We start from the raw sequence: 23935 nt of genomic DNA on the forward strand, positions 1-23935 counted from the left end.
GAATTTAATAATATGATTGAGACAAGATATAAACCTAAAGAACAAAAAGAAGAAAAACCCTAAAGAAGAAAGAACTTAAGAAAAGAAATAAAGAAACTACAACAAAAGATTGTTAAAAAGCCTGAAAAGTATAGACCACAAAATTATTATAGAACTTATTTCACATCACAAAGATACTTTAATGGTAACGTGAAAAATTCGAAGAAATTCGTGAACAAACTAATGATGGAGAAAAAGACTTATATTTCTAAAAAATTAAAAAGAATTGGTAATCGTTGGGTTCAAGTCGAGTGAAGTTGTAGATAAAGAAGGTAGAAAACAACTAAAGAAACATGGCATAATGTAGGTGAAGATGAAATTGATGCATTTGAAAATGAATGGTGCTTTAAGACGTGTATTGAAGCTATTGGTAGTAAAAATGAAGAAAAACCTGCAATTAAATCAGAAAAATACAGAGAAAAAAGAGAAGAACCTAAAAGAAGAAACTAAGGAAGAACCTAAAGAAACAAAAGAACAACAATAAAATTGTTAAATAAACAAGAAAATTAAATAAATTTGTTATGCTTTTTTATTAAACAATTTAATAATCATTAATAATCATTAATAATCATTAATAATCATTAATAATCATGTTAATATAATTAAAAATATAATATTATAAAAATTAAAGTAATTTTATTAATTATTTATATAAATTTTTTAAATAATTTTATTAATAATAAATAAATAAATAAAACATTTATATTTAATATTTTCTTTAAAAACTATAATCTCAGATTCATGTAAAAAATAAATTAAAAAGGAAGCAGCACCATACGTTCCCAGGAAGTCTCCCAGCCTAGTACTGATATGGCCCGCGATTGCTTAATTTCCAGGTTCGAAATGGAGCTGGATGTATCCAATCGGGTATGGCCGCTTCAATAAAATATTTTAATATCCATCCTTAAATATTTCTTAATTTATTATTTAATTTTGAATTTGATTAAAACGTTTTGCAAAATCAAAAATTTCGTTATTCTTTGACACTTTCGCATAAACCATACAAAGAATCGGACGATAAAGATATTTTAATAACTAATTGATCAGTCATTTAATTTTAAGAAAATTTCCAGAAGGTGATAAAATGTTTTTAATTTATTCTAAATGGGCAATTAAGAGTTTAATTCATAGTATGTTTGGTTATATTTACTGATGCATTTGCCAGTCCATTCGTGAGAATACAGACCCAATAGGAGTTTATCATCCATTTGATTACGAATGAACGAGATAGCTCAATAATCTTGAACGTCGTTTAAATTCTTTGTTTGCTGATGCATTTGATGAAGAATTTAATAATATGATTGAACAAGATAAACCTAAAGAACAAAAGAAGAAAAAACCTAAAGAAGAAAGAACTTAAGAAAGAAATAAAAGAAACACAACAGAGATTGTTAAAAAGCCTGAAAATTATAGACCACAAAATTATTATAGAACTTATTCATCACAAAGATACTTTAATGAGAAAAACCTGCAATTAAATCAGAAAATACAGAGAAAAAAGAAGAACCTAAAGAAGAAACTAAGGAAGAACCTAAAGAAGAAACTAAGGAAGAACCTAAAGAAACAAAAGAACAACAATAAAATTGTTAAATAAACATGTAAATTAAATAAATTTTATATTTATTTTATTAAACAACTTAATAATCATTAATAATCATTAATAATCATTAATAATCATTAATAATCATGTTAATATAATTAAAAATATAATATTATAAAAATTAAAGTAATTTTATTAATTATTTATATAAATTTTTTAAATAATTTTATTAATAATAAATAAATAAATAAAACATTTATATTTAATAATTTCTTTAAAAAATATAATTTCATATTAATGTAAAAATAAATTAAAAAGGAAGCAGCACCATACGTTTTTATTTTTTTTTTTAGCCTAGTACTGATATGGCCCGCGATTGCTTAATTTCCAGGTTCGAAATGGAGCTGGATGTATCCAATCGGGTATGGCCGCTTCAATAAAATATTTTAATATCCATCCTTAAATATTTCTTAATTTATTATTTAATTTGAATTTGATTAAAACGTTTTTGCAAAATCAAAAATTTCGTTATTCTTTGACACTTTCGCATAAACCATACAAAAAAGTCGGACGATAAAGATATTTTAATAATTAATTGATCGGTCATTTAATTTAAGAAAATTTCAATTGATAAATGTTTTAATTTATTATAAATGAACAATTAAGAGTTTAATTCATTTTTTTTTTTTTTTTGGTTATTTTACTGATCCATTTTATGATCCATTCGTGGAATACAGACCAATAAGAGTTTATCATCCATTTAATGCGATGAACAGATACTTTAATAATCTTGAACGTCGTTTAAATTCTTTGTTTGCTGATGCATTTGATGAGAGAATTTAATAATATGATTGAACAAGATAAACCTAAAAGAACAAAAGAGAGAAAAACCTAAAAGAAGAAGAACTTAAGAAAGAAATAAAGAAACACAACAAAAGATTGTTAAAAAAGCCTGAAAATTATAGACCACAAAATTATTATAGAACTTATTCATCCACAAAGATACTTTAATGGTAAGAAAAATTCCGAAAATTCGTGAACAAACTAATGATGGAGAAAAAGACTTATATTTCTAAAATTAAAAGAATTGGTAATCACGTTGGGTTCAAGTCGATGAAGTTGTAGATAAAAGAAGGTAAGAAAACAACTAAAGAAACATGGCATAATCGTACAGGTGAAGATTAGAGGTGATGCATTTAGAGGCTGAGATGGATGCTTTAAGACGTGGTGACCCAGAAAGCTATTTGGTAGCAGCTGAAAATGAAAGAAAAACCTGCAGTTAATCAGAAGCTGCGAGAGAGAAAGAACCTACAAAGAAGAAACTAAGGAAAGAAGCACCTAAAAAAGAAGAAACTAAGGAAGAACCTAAAGAAACAAAAGAACAACAATAAAATTGTTAAATAAACATGTGAAAATTAATCGATTGCTTAATTTCCAGGTTCGAAATGGAGCTGGATGTATCCAATCGGGTATGGCCGCTTCAATAAAATATTTTAATATCCATCCTTAAATATTTCTTAATTTATTATTTAATTTGAATTTGATTAAAACGTTTAAAAAAAAAAAAAAATTTCGTTATTCTTTGACACTTTCGCATAAACCATACAAAAAGTCGGACGATAAAGATATTTTAATAACTAATTGATCGGTCATTTAATTTAAGAAAATTTCAATTGATAAATGTTTTAATTTATTCTAAATGAACAATTAAGAGTTTAATTCATTTTTTATTATGTTTGGTTATTTTACTGATCCATTTTATGATCCATTCGTGGAATACAGACCAATAAGAGTTTATCATCCATTTAATGCGATGAACAGATACTTTAATAATCTTGAACGTCGTTTAAATTCTTTGTTTGCTGATGCATTTGATGAAGAATTTAATAATATGATTGAACAAGATAAACCTAAAGAACAAAAAGAAGAAAAACCTAAAGAAGAAGAACTTAAGAAAGAAATAAAAGAAACACAACAAAAGATTGTTAAAAAGCCTGAAAATTATAGACCACAAAATTATTATAGAACTTATTCATCACAAAGATACTTTAATGGTAATGAAAAATTCGAAGAAATTCGTGAACAAACTAATGATGGAGAAAAGACTTATATTTCTAAAATTAAAAGAATTGGTAATCGTTGGGTTCAAAGTCGATGAAGTTGTAGATAAAGAAGGTAAAGAAAACAACTAAAGAAACAAGGCATAAAGTAGGTGAAGAGGAAATTGATGCATTTGAAAATGAATGGTCTTTAAGACGTGGTATTGAAGCTATTGGTAAAAAAAAAAAAAAAAAACCTGCAATTAAATCAGAAAATACAGAGAAAAAAGAAGAACCTAAAGAAGAAACTAAGGAAGAACCTAAAGAAGAAACTAAGGAAGAACCTAAAGAAACAAAAGAACAACAATAAAATTGTTAAATAAACATGTAAATTAAATAAATTTTATATTTATTTTATTAAACAACAATAATCATTAATAATCAATAATAATCATTAATAATCATTAATAATCATGTTAATATAATTAAAAATATAATATTATAAAAATTAAAGTAATTTTATTAATTATTTATATAAATTTTTTAAATAATTTTATTAATAAAAAAGTCGGACGATAAAGATATTTTAATAACTAATTGATCGGTCATTTAATTTAAGAAAATTTCAATTGATAAATGTTTTAATTTATTCTAAATGAACAATTAAGAGTTTAATTCATTTTTTAATTATGTTTGGTTATTTTACTGATCCATTTTATGATCCATTCGTGGAATACACTTTAATAATCTTGAACGTCGTTTAAATTCTTTGTTTGCTGATGCATTTGATGAAGAATTTAATAATATGATTGAACAAGATAAAAAAAAAAAAAAAAAAGAAGAAAAACCTAAAGAAGAAGAACTTAAGAAAGAAATAAAAGAAACACAACAAAAGATTGTTAAAAAGCCTGAAAATTATAGACCACAAAATTATTATAGAACTTATTCATCACAAAGATACTTTAATGGTAATGAAAAATTCGAAGAAATTCGTGAACAAACTAATGATGGAGAAAAGACTTATATTTCTAAAAATTAAAAGAATTGGTAATCGTTGGGTTCAAGTCGATGAAGTTGTAGATAAAGAAGGTAAGAAAACAACTAAAGAAACATGGCATAATGTAGGTGAAGATGAAATTGATGCATTTGAAAATGAATGGTCTTTAAGACGTGGTATTGAAGCTATTGGTAGTAAAAAATGAAGAAAAAACCTGCAATTAAATCAGAAAATACAGAGAAAAAAGAAGAACCTAAAGAAAAAAAGAAGAACCTAAAGAAGAAACTAAGGAAGAACCTAAAGAAACAAAAGAACAACAATAAAATTGTTAAATAAACATGTAAATTAAATAAATTTTATATTTATTTTATTAAACAACTTAATAATCATTAATAATCATTAATAATCATTAATAATCATTAATAATCATGTTAATATAATTAAAAATATAATATTATAAAAATTAAAGTAATTTTATTAATTATTTATATAAATTTTTTAAATAATTTTATTAATAATAAATAAATAAATAAAACATTTATATTTAATAATTTCTTTAAAAAAATATAATTTCATATTAATGTAAAAAATAAATTAAAAAGGAAGCAGCACCATACGTTCCCAGGAAGTCTCCCAGCCTAGTACTGATATGGCCCGCGATTGCTTAATTTCCAGGTTCGAAATGGAGCTGGATGTATCCAATCGGGTATGGCCGCTTCAATAAAATATTTTAATATCCATCCTTAAATATTTCTTAATTTATTATTTAATTTGAATTTGATTAAAACGTTTTTGCAAAATCAAAAATTTCGTTATTCTTTGACACTTTCGCATAAACCATACAAAAAGTCGGACGATAAAGATATTTTAATAACTAATTGATCGGTCATTTAATTTAAGAAAATTTCAATTGATAAATGTTTTAATTTATTCTAAATGAACAATTAAGAGTTTAATTCATTTTTTTAATTATGTTTGGTTATTTTACTGATCCATTTTATGATCCATTCGTGGAATACAGACCAATAAGAGTTTATCATCCATTTAATGCGATGAACAGATACTTTAATAATCTTGAACGTCGTTTAAATTCTTTGTTTGCTGATGCATTTGATGAAGAATTTAATAATATGATTGAACAAGATAAACCTAAAGAAAAAAAAAAAAAAAAACCTAAAGAAGAAGAACTTAAGAAAGAAATAAAAGAAACACAACAAAAGATTGTTAAAAAAGCCTGAAAATTATAGACCACAAAATTATTATAGAACTTATTCATCACAAAGATACTTTAATGGTAATGAAAAATTCGAAGAAATTCGTGAACAAACTAATGATGGAGAAAAGACTTATATTTCTAAAATTAAAAGAATTGGTAATCGTTGGGTTCAAGTCGATGAAGTTGTAGATAAAGAAGGTAAGAAAACAACTAAAGAAACATGGCATAATGTAGGTGAAGATGAAATTGATGCATTTGAAAATGAATGGTCTTTAAGACGTGGTATTGAAGCTATTGGTAGTAAAAAATGAAGAAAAAACCTGCAATTAAATCAGAAAATACAGAGAAAAAAGAAGAACCTAAAGAAGAAAAAGAAGAACCTAAAGAAGAAACTAAGGAAGAACCTAAAGAAACAAAAGAACAACAATAAAATTGTTAAATAAACATGTAAATTAAATAAATTTTATATTTATTTTATTAAACAACTTAATAATCATTAATAATCATTAATAATCATTAATAATCATTAATAATCATGTTAATATAATTAAAAATATAATATTATAAAAATTAAAGTAATTTTATTAATTATTTATATAAATTTTTTAAATAATTTTATTAATAATAAATAAATAAATAAAACATTTATATTTAATAATTTCTTTAAAAAAAGATATGTTCATATTAATTAAAAAATAAATTAAAAAGGAAGCAGCACCATACGTTCCCAGGAAGTCTCCCAGCCTAGTACTGATATGGCCCGCGATTGCTTAATTTCCAGGTTCGAAATGGAGCTGGATGTATCCAATCGGGTATGGCCGCTTCAATAAAATATTTTAATATCCATCCTTAAATATTTCTTAATTTATTATTTAATTTGAATTTGATTAAAACGTTTTTGCAAAATCAAAAAATTTCGTTATTCTTTGACACTTTCGCATAAACCATACAAAAAAGTCGGACGATAAAGATATTTTAATAACTAATTGATCGGTCATTTAATTTAAGAAAATTTCAATTGATAAATGTTTTAATTTATTCTAAATGAACAATTAAGAGTTTAATTCATTTTTTAATTATGTTTGGTTATTTTACTGATCCATTTTATGATCCATTCGTGGAATACAGACCAATAAGAGTTTATCATCCATTTAATGCGATGAACAGATACTTTAATAATCTTGAACGTCGTTTAAATTCTTTGTTTGCTGATGCATTTGATGAAGAATTTAATAATATGATTGAACAAGATAAACCTAAAGAACAAAAAGAAGAAAAACCTAAAGAAGAAGAACTTAAGAAAGAAATAAAAGAAACACAACAAAAGATTGTTAAAAAAGCCTGAAAATTATAGACCACAAAATTATTATAGAACTTATTCATCACAAAGATACTTTAATGGTAATGAAAAAATTCGAAGAAATTCGTGAACAAACTAATGATGGAGAAAAAGACTTATATTTCTAAAATTAAAAGAATTGGTAATCGTTGGGTTCAAGTCGATGAAGTTGTAGATAAAGAAGGTAAGAAAACAACTAAAGAAACATGGCATAATGTAGGTGAAGATGAAATTGATGCATTTGAAAATGAATGGTCTTTAAGACGTGGTATTGAAGCTATTGGTAGTAAAAATGAAGAAAAAACCTGCAATTAAATCAGAAAATACAGACAAAAAAGACGAACCTAAAGAAAAAAAGAAGAACCTAAAGAAGAAACTAAGGAAGAACCTAAAGAAACAAAAGAACAACAATAAAATTGTTAAATAAACATGTAAATTAAATAAATTTTATATTTATTTTATTAAACAACTTAATAATCATTAATAATCATTAATAATCATTAATAATCATTAATAATCATGTTAATATAATTAAAAATATAATATTATAAAAATTAAAGTAATTTTATTAATTATTTATATAAATTTTTTAAATAATTTTATTAATAATAAATAAATAAATAAAACATTTATATTTAATAATTTCTTTAAAAAAATATAATTTCATATTAATGTAAAAATAAATTAAAAAGGAAGCAGCACCATACGTTCCCAGGAAGTCTCCCAGCCTAGTACTGATATGGCCCGCGATTGCTTAATTTCCAGGTTCGAAATGGAGCTGGATGTATCCAATCGGGTATGGCCGCTTCAATAAAATATTTTAATATCCATCCTTAAATATTTCTTAATTTATTATTTAATTTGAATTTGATTAAAACGTTTTTTTTTTTTTTTAAATTTCGTTATTCTTTGACACTTTCGCATAAACCATACAAAAAGTCGGACGATAAAGATATTTTAATAACTAATTGATCGGTCATTTAATTTAAGAAAATTTCAATTGATAAATGTTTTAATTTATTCTAAATGAACAATTAAGAGTTTAATTCATTTTTTAATTATGTTTGGTTATTTTACTGATCCATTTTATGATCCATTCGTGGAATACAGACCAATAAGAGTTTATCATCCATTTAATGCGATGAACAGATACTTTAATAATCTTGAACGTCGTTTAAATTCTTTGTTTGCTGATGCATTTGATGAAGAATTTAATAATATGATTGAACAAGATAAACCTAAAGAACAAAAAGAAGAAAAACCTAAAGAAGAAGAACTTAAGAAAGAAATAAAAGAAACACAACAAAGATTGTTAAAAAGCCTGAAAATTATAGACCACAAAATTATTATAGAACTTATTCATCACAAAGATACTTTAATGGTAATGAAAAATTCGAAGAAATAAGTGAACAAACTAATGATGGAGAAAAAGACTTATATTTCTAAAAATTAAAAGAATTGGTAATCGTTGGGTTCAAGTCGATGAAGTTGTAGATAAAGAAGGTAAGAAAACAACTAAAGAAACATGGCATAATGTAGGTGAAGATGAAATTGATGCATTTGAAAATGAATGGTCTTTAAGACGTGGTATTGAAGCTATTGGTAGTAAAAAAAAAAAAAAACCTGCAATTAAATCAGAAAATACAGAGAAAAAAGAAGAACCTAAAGAAGAAAAGAAGAACCTAAAGAAGAAACTAAGGAAGAACCTAAAGAAACAAAAGAACAACAATAAAATTGTTAAATAAACATGTAAATTAAATAAATTTTATATTTATTTTATTAAACAACTTAATAATCATTAATAATCATTAATAATCATTAATAATCATTAATAATCATGTTAATATAATTAAAAATATAATATTATAAAAATTAAAGTAATTTTATTAATTATTTATATAAATTTTTTAAATAATTTTATTAATAATAAATAAATAAATAAAACATTTATATTTAATAATTTCTTTAAAAAATATAATTTCATATTAATGTAAAAATAAATTAAAAAGGAAGCAGCACCATACGTTCCCAGGAAGTCTCCCAGCCTAGTACTGATATGGCCCGCGATTGCTTAATTTCCAGGTTCGAAATGGAGCTGGATGTATCCAATCGGGTATGGCCGCTTCAATAAAATATTTTAATATCCATCCTTAAATATTTCTTAATTTATTATTTAATTTGAATTTGATTAAAACGTTTTTGCAAAATCAAAAAATTTCGTTATTCTTTGACACTTTCGCATAAACCATACAAAAAGTCGGACGATAAAGATATTTTAATAACTAATTGATCGGTCATTTAATTTAAGAAAATTTCAATTGATAAATGTTTTAATTTATTCTAAATGAACAATTAAGAGTTTAATTCATTTTTTAATTATGTTTGGTTATTTTACTGATCCATTTTATGATCCATTCGTGGAATACAGACCAATAAGAGTTTATCATCCATTTAATGCGATGAACAGATACTTTAATAATCTTGAACGTCGTTTAAATTCTTTGTTTGCTGATGCATTTGATGAAGAATTTAATAATATGATTGAACAAGATAAACCTAAAGAACAAAAAGAAGAAAAACCTAAAGAAGAAGAACTTAAGAAAGAAATAAAAGAAACACAACAAAAGATTGTTAAAAAGCCTGAAAATTATAGACCACAAAATTATTATAGAACTTATTCATCACAAAGATACTTTAATGGTAATGAAAAATTCGAAGAAATTCGTGAACAAACTAATGATGGAGAAAAGACTTATATTTCTAAAATTAAAAGAATTGGTAATCGTTGGGTTCAAGTCGATGAAGTTGTAGATAAAGAAGGTAAGAAAACAACTAAAGAAACATGGCATAATGTAGGTGAAGATGAAATTGATGCATTTGAAAATGAATGGTCTTTAAGACGTGGTATTGAAGCTATTGGTAGTAAAAATGAAGAAAAACCTGCAATTAAATCAGAAAATACAGAGAAAAAAAGAAGAACCTAAAGAAGAAACTAAGGAAGAACCTAAAGAAACAAAAGAACAACAATAAAATTGTTAAATAAACATGTAAATTAAATAAATTTTATATTTATTTTATTAAACAACTTAATAATCATTAATAATCATTAATAATCATTAATAATCATTAATAATCATGTTAATATAATTAAAAATATAATATTATAAAAATTAAAGTAATTTTATTAATTATTTATATAAATTTTTTAAATAATTTTATTAATAATAAATAAATAAATAAAACATTTATATTTAATAATTTCTTTAAAAAAATATAATTTCATATTAATGTAAAAAATAAATTAAAAAGGAAGCAGCACCATACGTTCCCAGGAAGTCTCCCAGCCTAGTACTGATATGGCCCGCGATTGCTTAATTTCCAGGTTCGAAATGGAGCTGGATGTATCCAATCGGGTATGGCCGCTTCAATAAAATATTTTAATATCCATCCTTAAATATTTCTTAATTTATTATTTAATTTGAATTTGATTAAAACGTTTTTGCAAAATCAAAAATTTCGTTATTCTTTGACACTTTCGCATAAACCATACAAAAAAGTCGGACGATAAAGATATTTTAATAACTAATTGATCGGTCATTTAATTTAAGAAAATTTCAATTGATAAATGTTTTAATTTATTCTAAATGAACAATTAAGAGTTTAATTCATTTTTTAATTATGTTTGGTTATTTTACTGATCCATTTTATGATCCATTCGTGGAATACAGACCAATAAGAGTTTATCATCCATTTAATGCGATGAACAGATACTTTAATAATCTTGAACGTCGTTTAAATTCTTTGTTTGCTGATGCATTTGATGAAGAATTTAATAATATGATTGAACAAGATAAACCTAAAGAACAAAAAAAAAGAAAAAACCTAAAGAAGAAGAACTTAAGAAAGAAATAAAAGAAACACAACAAAAGATTGTTAAAAAAGCCTGAAAATTATAGACCACAAGATTACGATAGAAATTATGCAGCGCAAGGATATATGAATGGTAATGAAAAATTCGAAGAAATTCGTGAACATACTAATGATGGAGAAAAAGACTTATATTTCTAAAAATTTAAAAGAATTGGTAATCGTTGGGTTCAAGTCGATGAAGTTGTAGATAAAGAAGGTAAGAAAACAACTAAAGAAACATGGCATAATGTAGGTGAAGATGAAATTGATGCATTTGAAAATGAATGGTCTTTAAGACGTGGTATTGAAGCTATTGGTAGTAAAAAATGAAGAAAAAACCTGCAATTAAATCAGAAAATACAGAGAAAAAAGAAGAACCTAAAGAAAAAAAGAAGAACCTAAAGAAGAAACTAAGGAAGAACCTAAAGAAACAAAAGAACAACAATAAAATTGTTAAATAAACATGTAAATTAAATAAATTTTATATTTATTTTATTAAACAACTTAATAATCATTAATAATCATTAATAATCATTAATAATCATTAATAATCATGTTAATATAATTAAAAATATAATATTATAAAAATTAAAGTAATTTTATTAATTATTTATATAAATTTTTTAAATAATTTTATTAATAATAAATAAATAAATAAAACATTTATATTTAATAAAAAAAAAAAAAAAATATAATTTCATATTAATGTAAAAATAAATTAAAAAGGAAGCAGCACCATACGTTCCCAGGAAGTCTCCCAGCCTAGTACTGATATGGCCCGCGATTGCTTAATTTCCAGGTTCGAAATGGAGCTGGATGTATCCAATCGGGTATGGCCGCTTCAATAAAATATTTTAATATCCATCCTTAAATATTTCTTAATTTATTATTTAATTTGAATTTGATTAAAACGTTAAAAAAAAAAAAAAAATTTCGTTATTCTTTGACACTTTCGCATAAACCATACAAAAAGTCGGACGATAAAGATATTTTAATAACTAATTGATCGGTCATTTAATTTAAGAAAATTTCAATTGATAAATGTTTTAATTTATTCTAAATGAACAATTAAGAGTTTAATTCATTTTTTAATTATGTTTGGTTATTTTACTGATCCATTTTATGATCCATTCGTGGAATACAGACCAATAAGAGTTTATCATCCATTTAATGCGATGAACAGATACTAATAATCTTGAACGTCGTTTAAATTCTTTGTTTGCTGATGCATTTGATGAAGAATTTAATAATATGATTGAACAAGATAAACCTAAAGAACAAAAAGAAGAAAAACCTAAAGAAGAAGAACTTAAGAAAGAAATAAAAGAAACACAACAAAGATTGTTAGAAAAGCCTGGAAAATTATAGACCACAAAATTATTATAGAACTTATTCATCACAAAGATACTTTAATGGTAATGAAAAATTCGAAGAAATTCGTGAACAAACTAATGATGGAGAAAAGACTTATATTTTCTAAAATTAAAAGAATTGGTAATCGTTGGGTTCAAGTCGATGAATTTGTAGATAAAGAAGGTAAGAAAACAACTAAAGAAACATGGCATAATGTAGGTGAAGAAGAAATTGATGCATTTGAAAATGAATGGTCTTTAAGACGTGGTATTGAAGCTATTGGTAGTAAAAATGAAGAAAAACCTGCAATTAAATCAGAAAATACAGAGAAAAAAGAAGAACCTAAAGAAGAAACTAAGGAAGAACCTAAAGAAGAAACTAAGGAAGAACCTAAAGAAACAAAAGAACAACAATAAAATTGTTAAATAAACATGTAAATTAAATAAATTTTATATTTATTTTATTAAACAACTTAATAATCATTAATAATCATTAATAATCATTAATAATCATTAATAATCATGTTAATATAATTAAAAAAAAAAAAAAAAAAAAATTAAAGTAATTTTATTAATTATTTATATAAATTTTTTAAATAATTTTATTAATAATAAATAAATAAATAAAACATTTATATTTAATAATTTCTTTAAAAAATATAATTTCATATTAATGTAAAAATAAATTAAAAAGGAAGCAGCACCATACGTTCCCAGGAAGTCTCCCAGCCTAGTACTGATATGGCCCGCGATTGCTTAATTTCCAGGTTCGAAATGGAGCTGGATGTATCCAATCGGGTATGGCCGCTTCAATAAAATATTTTAATATCCATCCTTAAATATTTCTTAATTTATTATTTAATTTGAATTTGATTAAAACGTTTTTGCAAAATCAAAAATTTCGTTATTCTTTGACACTTTCGCATAAACCATACAAAAAGTCGGACGATAAAGATATTTTAATAACTAATTGATCGGTCATTTAATTTAAGAAAATTTCAATTGATAAATGTTTTTAATTTATTCTAAATGAACAATTAAGAGTTTAATTCATTTTTTAATTATGTTTGGTTATTTTACTGATCCATTTTATGATCCATTCGTGGAATACAGACCAATAAGAGTTTATCATCCATTTAATGCGATGAACAGATACTCTAATAATCTTGAACGTCGTTTAAATTCTTTGTTTGCTGATGCATTTGATGAAGAATTTAATAATATGATTGAACAAGATAAACCTAAAGAACAAAAAGAGAAAGAAATAAAAGAAACACAACAAAGATTGTTAAAAAAGCCTGAAAATTATAGACCACAAAATTATTATAGAACTTATTCATCACAAAGATACTTTAATGGTAATGAAAAATTCGAAGAAATTCGTGAACAAACTAATGATGGAGAAAAGACTTATATTTCTAAAATTAAAAGAATTGGTAATCGTTGGGTTCAAGTCGATGAAGTTGTAGATAAAGAAGGTAAGAAAACAACTAAAGAAACATGGCATAATGTAGGTGAAGATGAAATTGATGCATTTGAAAATGAATGGTCTTTAAGACGTGGTATTGAAGCTATTGGTAGTAAAAATGAAGAAAAACCTGCAATTAAATCAGAAAATACAGAGAAAAAAGAAGAACCTAAAGAAGAAACTAAGGAAGAACCTAAAGAAACAAAAGAACAACAATAAAATTGTTAAATAAACATGTAAATTAAATAAATTTTATATTTATTTTATTAAACAACTTAATAATCATTAATAATCATTAATAATCATTAATAATCATTAATAATCATGTTAATATAATTAAAAATATAATATTATAAAAATTAAAGTAATTTTATTAATTATTTATATAAATTTTTTAAATAATTTTATTAATAATAAATAAATAAATAAAACATTTATATTTAATAATTTCTTTAAAAAAATATAATTTCATATTAATGTAAAAAATAAATTAAAAAGGAAGCAGCACCATACGTTCCCAGGAAGTCTCCCAGCCTAGTACTGATATGGCCCGCGATTGCTTAATTTCCAGGTTCGAAATGGAGCTGGATGTATCCAATCGGGTATGGCCGCTTCAATAAAATATTTTAATATCCATCCTTAAATATTTCTTAATTTATTATTTAATTTGAATTTGATTAAAACGTTTTTGCAAAATCAAAAATTTCGTTATTCTTTGACACTTTCGCATAAACCATACAAAAAGTCGGACGATAAAGATATTTTAATAACTAATTGATCGGTCATTTAATTTAAGAAAATTTCAATTGATAAATGTTTTAATTTATTCTAAATGAACAATTAAGAGTTTAATTCATTTTTTAATTATGTTTGGTTATTTTACTGATCCATTTTATGATCCATTCGTGGAATACAGACCAATAAGAGTTTATCATCCATTTAATGCGATGAACAGATACTTTAATAATCTTGAACGTCGTTTAAATTCTTTGTTTGCTGATGCATTTGATGAAGAATTTAATAATATGATTGAACAAGATAAACCTAAAGAACAAAAAAGAAGAAAAACCTAAAGAAGAAGAACTTAAGAAAGAAATAAAAGAAACACAACAAAAGATTGTTAAAAAGCCTGAAAATTATAGACCACAAAATTATTATAGAACTTATTCATCACAAAGATACTTTAATGGTAATGAAAAATTCGAAGAAATTCGTGAACAAACTAATGATGGAGAAAAGACTTATATTTCTAAAAAAAAAAGAATTGGTAATCGTTGGGTTCAAGTCGATGAAGTTGTAGATAAAGAAGGTAAGAAAACAACTAAAGAAACATGGCATAATGTAGGTGAAGATGAAATTGATGCATTTGAAAATGAATGGTCTTTAAGACGTGGTATTGAAGCTATTGGTAGTAAAAAATGAAGAAAAAACCTGCAATTAAATCAGAAAATACAGAGAAAAAAGAAGAACCTAAAGAAAAAAAGAAGAACCTAAAGAAGAAACTAAGGAAGAACCTAAAGAAACAAAAGAACAACAATAAAATTGTTAAATAAACATGTAAATTAAATAAATTTTATATTTATTTTATTAAACAACTTAATAATCATTAATAATCATTAATAATCATTAATAATCATTAATAATCATGTTAATATAATTAAAAATATAATATTATAAAAATTAAAGTAATTTTATTAATTATTTATATAAATTTTTTAAATAATTTTATTAATAATAAATAAATAAATAAAACATTTATATTTAATAATTTCTTTAAAAAAATATAATTTCATATTAATGTAAAAAATAAATTAAAAAGGAAGCAGCACCATACGTTCCCAGGAAGTCTCCCAGCCTAGTACTGATATGGCCCGCGATTGCTTAATTTCCAGGTTCGAAATGGAGCTGGATGTATCCAATCGGGTATGGCCGCTTCAATAAAATATTTTAATATCCATCCTTAAATATTTCTTAATTTATTATTTAATTTGAATTTGATTAAAACGTTTTTGCAAAATCAAAAATTTCGTTATTCTTTGACACTTTCGCATAAACCATACAAAAAGTCGGACGATAAAGATATTTTAATAACTAATTGATCGGTCATTTAATTTAAGAAAATTTCAATTGATAAATGTTTTAATTTATTCTAAATGAACAATTAAGAGTTTAATTCATTTTTTAATTATGTTTGGTTATTTTACTGATCCATTTTATGATCCATTCGTGGAATACAGACCAATAAGAGTTTATCATCCATTTAATGCGATGAACAGATACTTTAATAATCTTGAACGTCGTTTAAATTCTTTGTTTGCTGATGCATTTGATGAAGAATTTAATAATATGATTGAACAAGATAAACCTAAAGAACAAAAAAGAAGAAAAAACCTAAAGAAGAAGAACTTAAGAAAGAAATAAAAGAAACACAACAAAAGATTGTTAAAAAAGCCTGAAAATTATAGACCACAAAATTATTATAGAACTTATCCCTCACAAAGACACTTTAATGGTAATGAAAAAATTCGAAGAAATTCGTGAACAAACTAATGATGGAGAAAAAGACTTATATTTCTAAAAATTAAAAAGAATTGGTAATCGTTGGGTTCAAGTCGATGAAGTTGTAGATAAAGAAGGTAAGAAAACAACTAAAGAAACATGGCATAATGTAGGTGAAGATGAAATTGATGCATTTGAAAATGAATGGTCTTTAAGACGTGGTATTGAAGCTATTGGTAGTAAAAAATGAAGAAAAAACCTGCAATTAAATCAGAAAAATACAGAGAAAAAAAGAAGAACCTAAAGAAGAAACTAAGGAAGAACCTAAAGAAACAAAAGAACAACAATAAAATTGTTAAATAAACATGTAAATTAAATAAATTTTATATTTATTTTATTAAACAACTTAATAATCATTAATAATCATTAATAATCATTAATAATCATTAATAATCATGTTAATATAATTAAAAATATAATATTATAAAAATTAAAGTAATTTTATTAATTATTTATATAAATTTTTTAAATAATTTTATTAATAATAAATAAATAAATAAAACATTTATATTTAATAATTTCTTTAAAAAAATATAATTTCATATTAATGTAAAAATAAATTAAAAAGGAAGCAGCACCATACGTTCCCAGGAAGTCTCCCAGCCTAGTACTGATATGGCCCGCGATTGCTTAATTTCCAGGTTCGAAATGGAGCTGGATGTATCCAATCGGGTATGGCCGCTTCAATAAAATATTTTAATATCCATCCTTAAATATTTCTTAATTTATTATTTAATTTGAATTTGATTAAAACGTTTTTGCAAAATCAAAAATTTCGTTATTCTTTGACACTTTCGCATAAACCATACAAAAAGTCGGACGACGGTTAAAAGTGACACTTAACGGATTTCTAAATAATCGACCATATATTAATTCAAAAAATCTAATACTTAAATGTATAAATGATCAATAAATGGATCGTTTCATCCAAAAATAAAATGTTCAACAAGACACACAAATGCTCATGTTTATTTAATTTAAATTGCTTTTGGATCTAAAAATTAAAAATCAATTCATAACAAACTCCCAAAAACTTTCCAATACACATTAATTATCAAGGTTATTTTCTTTCTGATGCTTTAATTTTCTCTGGTTTCCAACAACATTTTTAGTTTTATTTTTAATGTAGATCTTAAACTTCCAATAATAAACGTACATTTCATTTTCTCAAAGTTTGTCTGACAGTGATTGCTTTTAAATTAAAAGTGACAATGTATTGATTGTTCATCAAAATAAGGGTAAAGGTCAGATTAGAAATATTTTGTTGTAACAACTTCTACCTTCTTTTGATACTTTAAATCAAATAACAATTTTCAACTTTAACCTGATGAAAAAAAATATATTCTTTTTTTTGTTTTTGTTGTTTTGCGGATTTAAAAATTAAACGGTTTCTGTCTTGAATTGTTAGCTCATGCACAAAATTATTGATAACACTTTTTCAAAAATTATTGAAATTTGAATATGTCAATTTTGGTTCTGCCGTTAAAAACTAAAATGGATCAGATCATCAACTCGCAAAAGCAAAAATTAAACTCAAAAAAGGGCATCGCAAAATCAACAGATTCCATGAAAAAAATTGAGTTTCGGTTATATTCTTCCCCAACAAAAGTTCAAGAAAGAAACATTTATAACATTTTAGCAAAATTTGATAGAGCACCAGCTGCATTGCCTCAAGAGGAAGAAGAAAGCTACAATGAGTTATTAGATGAAATGAAAGATTCTTTCTTACATATTGAAGAAGATCCTGATGACAATGAAGAAATAGAACAATTCTGGTCATTTTGGAATATGTTTACCGAGGTGTTACGTGAAATTGCCAGTAACAAATCCATCAATTATGCTATAAGTGAGATCAAGGATTTATTAAATCTCATTTTTAATTTGTTTAACGAGGCTATTTCATTGCCACCAACTGCAACAGTTCCCAAAAAAGATCATAACCTCATTGCTAATAAAACAATTCAGGACTTTTCAACCATCACTAATCATTTTGAAAAAATTATTTCTTCTAATTCCAGTGATGAGCAGAAGATACGTAATCTCGAGCAAATGCGAAATCAGTTTCGTAACTTTCGTAACAATGTTTCAACAAAATATGTTAAAATATTTAATTTATCAACTTTACCAAAACAATCACAAAATGAATCTATCCAAACAATTGAAGATGCACTTGATAACATTATATATTATATCTCAAACCTCAAAAGACAGACAGACCTTCTAAATGACATCGACAGTGAAATTGCCAAAACGCACAGAAAACTCGTTATTACGATAAACGAATTGAAAAGCGCAACCGCCAAAAGCGTTAAAAGTGCTTTTGCCGATAGGCGTTCTCCCAATGAAATCAAGAAAAGATGTATATCAACTCCATCAAGAGATACTCTATCCCCATTACTAGATGGTGACGATGACAAAGCTAGAGAAGTTAAAATAAAACAACTTGGGAAGAATTTCTCACTCGATAGAAAAGTATTTGATCCTGAGATCGATAGGTTCAAGAAATCAGTCAAAAGAAACACAAGGAGCAGTGACGAGGAAATGGACTTCGATTCATACCAGCCTACACCGATTTTGAAAAATGCTAATCAAAAAGATTTCGGCAATCGCGAAAAAAATAATAAAAATAAAGAGAAGAATCAAAAAGCGAAAACTGGAGATGATGAGTTAAACAAGAAACACGACCAAAATAATGATTCAAATCAAAAAGATAATTCCAAAAAAGGAAAAACCAAAAATGGCAAATCACCTGCGAAAGTAAGCGACAGTGACAAGGCTGATGATGCGACATCAAAATCGCGACTAAAGGTACACTTCGATATATCTAATCCACAAACACCAAAAAGCTCTAACAACAAAGGCAACATCGGAAATAAATCAAATATGCAAAACGAAGGTGATAATGCGGAAATTGTTGAAAGAGGCATTATTTTTGATGATGAAGAATTTGCAAATGATCATTCTCCATCAAAACAAATCAAAGGAAACTCAAAGCATCCACAAAGCAGTGCAAGGAAACACCACCGAAGAGGTCACAAATCCTCACATCAGAATCTTGAATTTGAAAAATGCGAATCCACTGCTTTCATGATACTTTTCATATGGGCGCTAATTTTGCTGTTTGTTATGATAGTCAAAGTTCTTCTACTTCAAGAACCAATAACTCTCATACCAAATCGCAAAAGTGCCATCATATCCAACACTACTGATAATTTTACCACCTACAATAGTACTGATAATTACGCAGTCTTGAATTCCACCAATAATTTCACAGTAATCAACAACAGTACATCAAATTCCACGAACGAATCATAGTTTAAACGATGTATCGTAGCGGCTAAAACGATCAAATTACTCAGAAACACATTTTTGTTTTATTGTATAATAAATCGTTACTCTTCTTTCTTCTTGTTCTTAGGCCTTCTGTTTGCCACCATGTCATAAGCAAAGCTTGCGACGGCCAGCAAAATGATGACAACGAATACAATGTTTTGCACCTTTGCTCCTCCTTCTTGTCCCATTGCTCTTTCTTCATATTCTCTCTCGCGCATTGGGCCGAAGAATCCGCGTCCTGGGCCCTCTTTTTTAGCTGTGCCTTTGATCACGTTGTTCATCCATTGTAATACGTCTTCGTTTGTTTTGTTATTTTCGCGATCGACCCAAAAAATTCGATTTCTTCGGTCGAAGATAACAAACTGTGGAACAGTGGCGTTTAGATCGATAGATGTGTATCTGCAGATCCATGCTTGATTGTCGCAATTAGCTTTTGCAACAAGAAAGTGTGATGCAACTTGATCTGCAAGATCAATTAGTGATGACGATAGAGTGCGATTAAGTATTATGAAAATAGGAAGATCTTCAAGCTCAGAGTGCTTTATAGCTGCCGCAGAGAAAGTTGTAAGAAATGGAAGGGAATTGAGTTTAACAAAATTTGAGATTTCAGACTCGCTCCAAATGCCTTGATATTCAACAGTGCGCTCTGGTGACGTAAGAGCAATGAGCTTCGGCTTATCGCTATTGAGAAGTAAAAACTGGGATTCATAATGTCGGAATTTGGTTGCTATAGATTTGGAAAGTGTAATTTTGGATTTATCTTCAATTGGAATTTGAAATACAAATGATGTCGTCTCATTTGATTTTTGTTGATATTCAGTTAAATTTTCAACTGGAATCAATGGAAAATTTAATTGCTTGTGAATAAACATGGTAAAATGTTCGTATGTGCGAGGGCCATTGTATTGAACATTTATATTTTGCTTTCTATCCATCCAATATATGCGAGGGAAATTTTGTCCTTGAAACTTATAGCAAAGTTCTCGATTACTTTCACACTCGATTTCTGCAAATATGACATCGTTAAGAAGCTTTTCTGAATTTGATAATTCTTCCCAAACAGGTTGGAATTTCTTACAGTGTGGACACCAAGTTGCCCAAAGCTTCAAGAAAACTGGTTTATTATCTGTATTATTTACTACTTCATCAAAGTTTTCACGTGTTAATTCTATTGAAATTGATATTACTGAAGGAATGAAGAAAAAGATCATTTTAATACGATCATAACTCCTTTGACGATCATAATTCTATCAAAAATTCATAAACGTTCGCTAAATGTTTTCTCTTTTGTTGAAAACTTAAAAAATAAGAGAAGTTTTCGCTAAGTTACTGAGCAATAAAAAAACTAATAAAGTTGCCAAATATGATCAAACTACATCAAGGTATTTTTAATTATTCAGAACGATATTTACTTAGCGCTTTTGACTGGTTTTGTTGGTGCAGCAAGGACGATCTGAACATTTGTTGGTGGTGAAGCATAACACTTTACACGACCATGTGCTTGGTGAATGCGACGATAACGATACATTCTTGCATAGTTGCATTGAACATGAGCAACAACAAGGTTATCAACATCAACTTCTGGTTTTTGTGCAGCACCTGCTAATGCGTTCTTGATAAGTTTGATGTATAATTTGGCTGACTTTTCTGGCCACCTTGAAGATGGACAACCCCATTCCTTGCCTTGGGCGTGGTGTGGAATGCCCTCATTATAGCGGAAGAATGGAACAGCACGTTTATGTTCGATAACAGCTTCAAGATATGCAAGTGCCTTGGTAACTTTCATTCCCTTAATGGCACGACCTGTTTCGAACATTGGCTTGAAGTGAACACGTTCAGTGGGTGTGCAGGCCTTAAGAACTGGTGCACCAGTGGATTTGTAGGTGTACTTCATCAGAAAGGATCGGCCAAACCGTGAAAACCGTTGACTATCAGAAAAAACTGTTTTATTTCAGAGCTTATTTGGTCAATTAAATAGATTTGCGATTCGTTTATTCTGCTTTGTTGTGGCGAAGCTACACATTTCAGTAATTAAAGTAGTAATAAGGAATTAATTTAAACATAAGTTTATTTTATCGAAAGCATTTAAATAAATCAAACATATTCTATTTGATTCTACATAATGGAATTCATGTTCTTTTCACTTTGTTCATTCAGGAGATAATTTGAATTGACAGAAACCATTTAAAAAATAATTTTTAATAATATTTCTTAGAAATATCGTTTTAAATTTTATTTAGAAGCCATACAATGTTCTTCCTTGGCGCTTAAGTGCATAAACAACGTCCATTGCTGTAACTGTCTTTCTTCTTGCATGCTCTGTATATGTAACTGAATCACGAATAACATTTTCAAGGAAATGACGAAGAACTCCACGGACTTCTTCATATATATCACCACTAATACGTTTAACGCCACCACGACGAGCTAATCTTCTGATGGCTGGCTTTGTAATACCTTGAATGTTTTCACGCATAACCTTCCTATGACGCTTAGCACCTCCCTTACCGAGACCTTTACCACCTTTTCCTCTTCCAGACATGAATTAAAATGGCACTTTCCCAATCTCCTTCATTTTTAGCGCCAAAATATATATTTTTAATGTCGTTTTAGGTCCACATAAATTGATTGGATTTTTCATTTATTTTGAACGTTGGAAGGATAGGAATGGCGCCATTTCCCGGTAAAGTTTTGTCATCATTTTTTAGAGATGGCTCGTACTAAACAAACAGCTCGTAAATCTACCGGTGGTAAGACTCCACGTAAGTCACTCGGTGCTAAGGCAGCTCGTAAATCAACACCAGTTGTTGATTCACAAGGTGCTAAAAAGCAACATCGTTTCAGACCAGGTACAGTTGCTCTTCGTGAAATTCGTAAATATCAAAAGAGTACAGATCTTTTAATCCGTAAGCTTCCATTCCAACGTCTTGTTCGTGAAATCGCTTCTGGATTCCGTGGTGATCTTCGTTTCCAATCATCAGCCATTGCAGCTCTCCAAGAAGCATCAGAAGCTTATCTTGTTGGTCTCTTTGAAGATACTAACCTTTGCGCAATTCATGCTAACCGTGTCACAATCATGGAACGTGATGTTCAACTTGCACAAAGAATTCGCGGCGAACGTAATTAAAGCTTTTAAAGTTTCATTTTAAATAAACAGAACAGAACATAAAAAGTTTTTTTTTGATAATTATTTTAATTAGTCTCATAAAAGCTAATAAATGCATTTATTTCTGGTGTGTTATTCAATATATATTTAATGTAATTACTTATGATTATTTCAAATATAAAAATTGTACAAATAAGTATTAATTAGCAATTAATTTTTTTTCCCTCTAAAAAGAACAAACACTAAAAATAAAAAGAAGTAAGAAATAAATTATTAACAAGTGAACTGTAAAAAGATAAAATCTTTATTTAGATCTTTTGGAATGCAATGATTTCAGTGCTTGCAACAAGATCATCCCAGCTTTCGATCTTTTCTTGGATTCCATCGACTGAAACATCATCTGTGACAACAGCACCAAGGAGGATAGCAACAAGACCGAAGTAAAGTGGTTTTCTTTCGGACTTACCCCAAAGGAGACCTTCTTCTTTGATTTCGGTACGGATCTTGTTTTCAAGATCGTCAAGGTTAACTTCGGTATCAGCTGGGCTGATTTGAAGAACGAGTGTTGACTTACCAACAGCTTCCTTCTTTTCCTTCTTTTGAACGTTCTTCTTAGCTTCTTCTTCAGCAGCCTTTTCTTCTGGTGTTGCTTCAGCAAATGGATCAATATCGTCAGACATTAGAAAAAAGTGAAGTCATTTTGGGCCATGTGAACGTTAAAAATATGGTCATGCAATTGAATACTTTATTAAAAATGTGATCATATTAAACCACCATAACGACTTTATCATGTCTTTAATATCTGTTGCTGATTCACTCATAGGAAAAGTTACAGGAGGTGCAGTGTTTGGGCCCGATGGTGGAATTTGGTCAGCAACACCAGGATTTTTTGGAAATCAAAAAGAGTTTGCTGCTCTTGCTTCTGCATTTTTACCAAACTCAGATGCTTTATATCAAGGACTTACTTTTCAAAATGAATTTTATGTTGTGACATCTGTTTCAGATGAAATTGTTGTAGCACAGAAAAATAATACACAT

General features: G+C 26.7%; 9 protein-coding genes across 9 annotated transcripts; 5 read left to right on the plus strand and 4 right to left on the minus strand.

The window, feature by feature from the left end:
- Positions 1-9548: 9548 nt before the first annotated feature.
- Positions 9549-10154, plus strand: GO595_004480 (cysteine protease; the record flags this gene model as incomplete). Its single annotated transcript, XM_067917616.1, has 1 exon — positions 9549-10154. One exon carries the CDS (start codon positions 9549-9551, stop codon positions 10152-10154), a length of 606 nt encoding a protein of 201 aa, XP_067775062.1.
- Positions 10155-12497: 2343 nt separating this feature from the next.
- GO595_004481 (cysteine protease) lies at positions 12498-12848 on the plus strand (the record flags this gene model as incomplete). Its single annotated transcript, XM_067917617.1, has 1 exon — positions 12498-12848. One exon carries the CDS (start codon positions 12498-12500, stop codon positions 12846-12848), a length of 351 nt encoding a protein of 116 aa, XP_067775063.1.
- Positions 12849-13494: 646 nt separating this feature from the next.
- GO595_004482 (cysteine protease) lies at positions 13495-14118 on the plus strand (the record flags this gene model as incomplete). Its single annotated transcript, XM_067917618.1, has 1 exon — positions 13495-14118. One exon carries the CDS (start codon positions 13495-13497, stop codon positions 14116-14118), a length of 624 nt encoding a protein of 207 aa, XP_067775064.1.
- Positions 14119-17952: 3834 nt separating this feature from the next.
- On the plus strand, positions 17953-19773 carry GO595_004483 (uncharacterized protein; the record flags this gene model as incomplete). The annotated part of the gene is made up of 1 exon (XM_067917619.1): positions 17953-19773. The coding sequence occupies one exon, from the start codon at positions 17953-17955 to the stop codon at positions 19771-19773; it is 1821 nt and encodes a 606-aa protein (XP_067775065.1).
- A 77-nt stretch (positions 19774-19850) lies between these two features.
- GO595_004484 (Thioredoxin family protein) lies at positions 19851-21002 on the minus strand (the record flags this gene model as incomplete). The annotated part of the gene is made up of 1 exon (XM_067917620.1): positions 19851-21002. The coding sequence occupies one exon, from the start codon at positions 21000-21002 to the stop codon at positions 19851-19853; it is 1152 nt and encodes a 383-aa protein (XP_067775066.1).
- Positions 21003-21199: 197 nt separating this feature from the next.
- GO595_004485 (ribosomal protein L22) lies at positions 21200-21685 on the minus strand (the record flags this gene model as incomplete). The annotated part of the gene is made up of 1 exon (XM_067917621.1): positions 21200-21685. The coding sequence occupies one exon, from the start codon at positions 21683-21685 to the stop codon at positions 21200-21202; it is 486 nt and encodes a 161-aa protein (XP_067775067.1).
- A 342-nt stretch (positions 21686-22027) lies between these two features.
- Positions 22028-22333, minus strand: GO595_004486 (histone H4-3; the record flags this gene model as incomplete). Its single annotated transcript, XM_067917623.1, has 1 exon — positions 22028-22333. One exon carries the CDS (start codon positions 22331-22333, stop codon positions 22028-22030), a length of 306 nt encoding a protein of 101 aa, XP_067775068.1.
- A 168-nt stretch (positions 22334-22501) lies between these two features.
- GO595_004487 (histone H3.2) lies at positions 22502-22918 on the plus strand (the record flags this gene model as incomplete). The annotated part of the gene is made up of 1 exon (XM_067917624.1): positions 22502-22918. The coding sequence occupies one exon, from the start codon at positions 22502-22504 to the stop codon at positions 22916-22918; it is 417 nt and encodes a 138-aa protein (XP_067775069.1).
- A 287-nt stretch (positions 22919-23205) lies between these two features.
- On the minus strand, positions 23206-23577 carry GO595_004488 (putative elongation factor 1 beta; the record flags this gene model as incomplete). The annotated part of the gene is made up of 1 exon (XM_067917625.1): positions 23206-23577. The coding sequence occupies one exon, from the start codon at positions 23575-23577 to the stop codon at positions 23206-23208; it is 372 nt and encodes a 123-aa protein (XP_067775070.1).
- Between the last annotated feature and the right edge of the window lie 358 nt (positions 23578-23935).

Source organism: Histomonas meleagridis (assembly GCF_020186115.1).
Source record: "Histomonas meleagridis strain 2922-C6/04-10x chromosome Unknown contig_27, whole genome shotgun sequence".
Taxonomy (NCBI): domain Eukaryota; phylum Parabasalia; order Tritrichomonadida; family Dientamoebidae; genus Histomonas; species Histomonas meleagridis.